The sequence below is a fragment of the Corylus avellana genome, chromosome ca1 (assembly GCF_901000735.1).
Source record: "Corylus avellana chromosome ca1, CavTom2PMs-1.0".
Lineage (NCBI taxonomy): Eukaryota > Viridiplantae > Streptophyta > Magnoliopsida > Fagales > Betulaceae > Corylus > Corylus avellana.
Window position 1 is genome coordinate 13,929,034 of NC_081541.1, and position 6,431 is coordinate 13,935,464.

Here is a 6,431-nt window from a genome sequence, read left to right on the forward strand (position 1 = left end):
TAAATAAACAGGAAATAATCTTTTATGTTGGGATCTAGATGACCCCAACGTGATAGAAATCAGCTTACAAGAAGGTCCCAAAATGTACATATGCATCATATTAAAACGTAAGATAATAAATGAAAAGGAGATGAAACTTCACAAGAGGAAGGAGATGTCTCAGCATGCTTACAAAGATATGTCTCAAACGCAAAAAAGAGTAAGAAACCAAGTTGGATTACTGTAGTCGATCATAAAGGCAGCAAAAATTAGAGCATATCATGCTGTCTAAAGTTAGAAGTGTACATTCCTAACACTAACTTCTTACTCGAGCATCGGACTAAGTCTTTCTACATGAAAATCCAAGGCTCAGCAGGCTTTTACTTCAGTGTTTGTGGTGTATAACAAAACCAGGGATGTTATGACTGCAATGGTTCAGTTGATCAGAGACAAAAAGGCATATATCCGAACGAGTACTTGAGCTCGTCTACGATTTCACTGCACCTACTCAGAAGGCTTAACATTTGATTGGAGATGTCTACGTTGTGGCTAGGGGTGGAAGTATAGATGCAGTTGTTTCTGACCCCAGCTTGACAATATCTCAAATTACAAGCTTCAACGAAGCGGTCGACTTCATAGCCGTGAAGAGCGTCTGGAAGCTGGTTAGGGAGACGAATGAGAGGGGGTGAAGAAGGTGCGACCTTTTGGAAGTTTCTGACCCTTTGGAAGTTTCTAGTCCTTTGGAAGTTCCCGACATTAACATTGACAGTTGCAAAGGAAGATGATGAACCGCCACCTGGATGATTATCATTTAAGTTTTTGATGTTGCTTCCAATTACCAACTGCTCTCCTATGCTACTTTCATCCCCAACCAACATAAATTTTACATGTGGGGTTTTACTAGGAATAGCTGTGGTGGACCTCACCTCATCACCTGGTGGCTTCTTCAGACATGACTTTGGCTGGAGCTCTGTTTCTGCAGAATTAGAGCTGCTCAACGATGTTGATTGCGGAAGCTTATCCTGGGCCTCTTCCACAAGCTGCTTGCCTAATTCAGGGGCTGGAGTTCCTAGGGTTTGCAATTGGTAATATACCTTAACATTGCCAAACAGATAACTGCTTTGGGCGGCATACACATATGCTGCCTCAGCATCAGATATGCATTTGAACACAATCTGGCATTGTGAGGATTTCCAAGACACAAGAGTGGCAGACTGATGAAGGGGTCCAAAGCGTGCAAATTTTGCTTTCAGCTCTGAAACTGAGGGAAGTGCTGATTGACGAGGAAAATTCATCACTAGCATTGTAGGTTCAGAAACGCTTTCGGCAATGACTACCTTCTTTAGCAAGTTTTCTATATGCTTTTTTGGAACTATCTCACCCATTTCCTGGCAATCTCTTTCTTGAGATTTCAGAGGTTTCAGGTTGCTAGCCTTCTTTTTTGCAGTCAGTGACTTCCAGTCATTTAGGTGCTTTAGGCTTTTTGTGGACATCTCTTCTTCGCAATCAAGGATGTGGTCATCATGCCCAGCCTTTTCATTATGATCGGATTTGAGCCGTTTCTTTGGTGGTTTAGAAGAAAAAGGCAGGTCGCAAGCAATTCCAACAGGAAGGCTCTCAGCAGCCACAGTAAATGCAAACGGTTTGGTGGGTCGATTTTCAATTGATTCAGAAGGAGACGCCACCATTTTTTTCTGATAGACAATGGATCTAAATTTCGTGAAGAACTGAAAAACAATTTCTGGTATATTCTGTTCCGTACCATGGAAAGGATCTAGAGCAAGAGCTAATAGCTCAGAAATTAATTGAAGAAGTCCATTTTCAACATTTCTTGTATCGATTTGCTGTCTAGCCACAGAACCAGAGGAAATGGAATGGTAGGCTCCGTCTTCTTTCCTCTGTTGCTCCATCAGTGAACTCTCTCTATGAACTAAAATAGTTTGGCTGGATTTTCCAACTGATTGTCTTGCCAATGGTTGGATATTTGCAGGTTTAAGGTGTTTATATGTATACTCCCTGCCAACATCCAAACTAGATTCGGTTTCCTTTTTCTTCTTTACATCTACCATGACAGCTTTCTCAGAACTCAAATCCTCTTCAGAACGTTTAAGTGCCTTTGGGTTCTCATTCATACTTCGACTGCTAGTAAAAGGAAAAACTTTTCTGGGGTGTGGGGTGGTCAACTGAGAGGTAATTCTTCCAGCCATATACATGTTCTCCAGCTTATTGTGATTTCCGACTGTTTTCAGCAAACTTGACAGAGGTTGTTGGAAACCTTGAGATCTGTTAATTAGTTCTGTTCTATTTGGTTCTCTATAGACCATAGCATTAATTGAACTAACTTGTTCGCACACTGCTTGCTTGTCCATAGCCACAATTTTTTTGCCAGAACTCAGTCTGTGCGTGTAAATTTCACGTTCTTGGCCTGTGAACTTGGTATTTATGGAAAAAGGTGGATCTTTTCTTTCCAAGGCATACTCTCTATCTGAAAAGGTTGCCCCCTCCTCATACATTGAAGGACTTAAGACACTTTGTTGCTCTTGACCAAAGGGATCGGCTTTTAAAATGTTGGGATGATCAATCCGTTTGTCTTCTCTCATATGTTGATTTTTTGTAGGAGTTGCAGACTTCTTGCAACGAGCTTCAGGAATTTGGAGAGAACTGCTCAAGGTTTCTGCAAACAGTAACAGAGTCACGGTATAAGAGCAAAGAAAAAAGATGAGTTCAGCATTCATCAATCCATATACATGTGTGTCTGCATCCATATACATGTGTGTGTCTGCACGCACATGTAGTTTCAAGAGAAATTAGTCAGTAGAGCAGGAAAAAGTTCAAATGCAGAGTGCTATTCAACAAACAAAAAGAAAAGTGACATGTGATCTCAAGCACATATGGAGATTATAATTCCTGCATATCACACTTCAATAACCGGGAAGAGCAGTTCAGGATACTTCTACATGTAAAATAGCAGGACCACAGCGTTAGATTGAAAAAAGTTAAGAACTGTTACTATTCATTAAAAAAGCTAAGAAATGTTCATGTGCTGTTGCTACTAAGTTCCTCTCATTTATGAATAGGATGAAATAGTTGGAAGAAAAAGAAAAGTTTGGTTCCACCATAATCCTTCATACGTTTACATAAGTTTAATTAAAAAAGAATTACAAACTATTATAGAAAGGTGCTCATTGCATACTACAATTGGAAATAAATAGGAACAAAATCAGGAAATCAGGTCATGGAGAATTAACAAAGCCTATCGTAAGTTTCCATCTTCAACATAAATAAAATGAAGTGGTAAGACAAAAAAAAAATCTTGTAAGAAATGACAACAAAATATATCATTGATGAGTCAAACAAGCACTGGAATATCAGAAACATGAAGGTACTAAATATTCAAAATATAATACATCAAAGAGATATATACAGGATATAGGATGAGATGTTCAAATTTGATGTTAACATTTGAACAAATTTAGCCATGCATTACATAATCGATAGCAATTTGCACTTCTTTTTCACTCCATCCCATTATTTTATCAAATCCGAAAAGGAATAAAATTTAAAACGTATGTGCCTAAGCTAGGGCTAACAATGTGAAGATATATTTCCATAAATAAAGATTTTACAAAACTGAGTTCAAAAGGAGGCTTTATTTACTATAAGCCCATAAAATAGCCTAACAAGACTTGCAGCCATCTTATGTTCAGACCAAATGCTATGCCTGAGACATCATTCCCAAATCTTGGACATGTATATTTGTTCTTGAAATTCTAGCAATGGTTTTTTATGCTACTTTTCCCAAAGCTGATCCCAGCAAGCAACATAATAGTGTAACAATATAAATCAGGGCATGAATTGGTTCTTACAACACAAGCCAGCAGTAAAATAAACACCCAACCCATTACCAGCAAGACTAATCAGCCATGAAAGAGACATCTTAGTCGATTAAAAATATTAATGTGGAGCATCAAACTTAGATGTACAAGGATTCATGGAATATGGTATATGTGAACAACAAAACGTATAGCAGATATTCAGGGGAAAACATGATTAAAAATAAACCTTGAGACAACTCTTTTTCTGGCTGATTCGCAACCTTCTTTGAACTTGCAGGGCATACTAGTTCAATCCCAGATGCGTGTGAATAGGTCTCATCAAACTCCTCAAAGACAGACATCCGAAAGGCAAGTACTTTAGCAGCACTTTTTATCCGATTAACATTTCCTTGCAACCTACTATATGGCATTAAAGCCAATTGCTGTACAAAAGAAAGCATCTCAGGTGGATGAAACCCATCTCTAGCCCTTCTAATTTGCTTCGCTGAATACACCCCACAAGGCTCATATCCTCCCACATAAACTACATAAAACCCAGGAACATCCATAGGCCGGAAATTAGAAGGGTTGCGACACCGGCACGCCAATCCTAGTGCAGCCCTCTTACAGGCCTCATTTTCCGCATCCTCAACAGCACTCAAAAAGGCCTGGTCATTTGTTTTGGTTGATTTCTCAGCATAGTGAGGATCAAATGGGATAATATTTTTTGGTTTCAACCAACCATAGCTACTATCCCCAAAGAACGCTACCAGTACATGCCCCTCTTTCTTTGTTTTGCCAACCGAAGGCACCGCAAATGCTTCATCAAATATCTGACCTGGCCACCAAGGATACGGTTTCACCTTTCCCCACACCATATCTCCCACCTCATATCCACATCCCAATGGTTTCTTTGCAGTTTCTTCAAAATCATCAGTTATAGTTTTCTCAATTTTTGGTTCTCTACTGACCCTTTTGATTGAATTTGCAGTTTCTTTAAAATCATAAGTCATGATGTTATCCATTTTTGTTTCTCTAGTGACCCTTTTCATTGGACTGCTCGCAGTTCTAGCATTTCTATACCCGAATTTACTATTCCTCATACTAAATACCATACTTGCAGCCTCGAATACAGATTCACTTTCTTCAGAATCATCAATCTCGCAGCAAAGTATAGTTTCCCCATACTCATTATTCTCACCCTGTAAAGTTTTAACACCAACATCACCATCTCGGCTACCACATTGTACACCATTAGCCCCACCTTCAAAAATCCTAGTTTCCTCAGACCCCATCTTCATAGACAACCATAGATAGACTTCGACATCAAAAGCTCAATCCAAACCGATAACATGCTATAACACTGTATGCACGTATTGCAAAACCCCTGGAAAGTGACAAATGAGCAAACTCATTAGATATTCGCGGAAGATTATAAAGATTATAGCTAAAGCAAAACCCTAAGACTCTGTTTGGCAAAGGAGTGAGCCAGACCAGACCTAAAAATTCAAAAATTTTCTTTCAAAATCAATTTTAACATTTTTACTTTTTAAATCACATCAATTATTTTTTTATTATTATTTAAATAAAAAAATTACTATTAAAATTTTTCTTACTTTTTTTATACAAAACATTCTTACATTTTCTCCTCCATCAATCCCCTTTGCCATTACACCCTAAAGTTTTGAGCGCCTAAAGAGTTGAAGGAAGAAAATGGTTGGGAACCCAGAAGAAGTTGTACCTCTCAAGCTGGCCTTCGACTGTAATCGAAGATGCCGAGCTTTCCACCATTTCTTTGCTCAAAAAGCTCACTGGCGTTTCAGCATCAACCCACAGAGAGAGAGAGAGAGAGAGAGAGAGAGAGCAAAGGTAGTCCGTGGCGCGTGGAAAAGGCAGGTCGTACTCGTACAGAGTGTGCACAGAGAATTATGGCTCATCCTTTGAGCCCCAGGCTTAAGAGTGTGTTTGGCGGCATTGAAAAATGGAGAGATTTGATTGGTGTAAAAAAAAATAATAATGTTTTCAATGAAAAAGTGAAAAAAAAGATTAGTTTTGTAATAATTTTTTTATTTAGATACTAATAAAAAGTGATTAATATAATATAAAATGTAAGAATATTATGATTAATTTTGAGAAGAAGAATAATATGAGTTTTTTGGGTCCGATCCACCCCTTTTGCAAACAAAGCCAAGGGTATCGGCTTTGTTCCGCAAAGTCTTTCTTTTCCTTGGTTACTGTTTATGCACAATTTTCCAAAAAAATTAACATCAAAATATTTTAATTTTTTCACTTTTTATATTACATCATTTACTTTTTATTATTATTCAAATAAAAAAAATCATTACAAAACAAAACTTTTTCATTTTTTTATACCAAACATTTTTACTTATTTTTTTGGGATAAATACAAAATTGGTCCATGTAGTTGGCCTAATTTACAAATCACTCATTGTGGTTTAAAAAATAATTTATAGACCCCTAGGGTAGGCCAAAATAACATTTTACTCTTTGAACTCATTTTTCGTTAAATGACTTAACAGAAACCGTTTCACTGTCACCTCACACCCAATAAAAATAAGACATGTGTTATTTTTTATTTATACTTTTAAAGAATGGCAAATAAGTTTTTCCACGTCAT

General features: G+C 37.6%; 1 protein-coding gene across 2 annotated transcripts; it reads right to left on the bottom strand.

Moving 5' to 3' along the window:
• Positions 1 to 198: 198 nt before the first annotated feature.
• On the bottom strand, positions 199 to 5,684 carry LOC132188902 (PWWP domain-containing protein 1-like). Of its 2 annotated transcripts, none has more exons than XM_059603433.1 (3): positions 5,536 to 5,684; positions 4,042 to 5,181; positions 199 to 2,653 (listed from the first exon to the last, which is right to left on the bottom strand). In XM_059603433.1, the coding sequence occupies exons 2-3, from the start codon at positions 5,093 to 5,095 to the stop codon at positions 423 to 425; spliced, it is 3,285 nt and encodes a 1,094-aa protein (XP_059459416.1). In that variant the 5' UTR covers positions 5,096 to 5,181; positions 5,536 to 5,684; the 3' UTR covers positions 199 to 422. The 2 variants fall into 2 exon arrangements, with proteins under 2 accessions (XP_059459416.1, XP_059459417.1); XM_059603434.1 differs by having other exon boundaries at positions 5,435 to 5,684.
• Between the last annotated feature and the right edge of the window lie 747 nt (positions 5,685 to 6,431).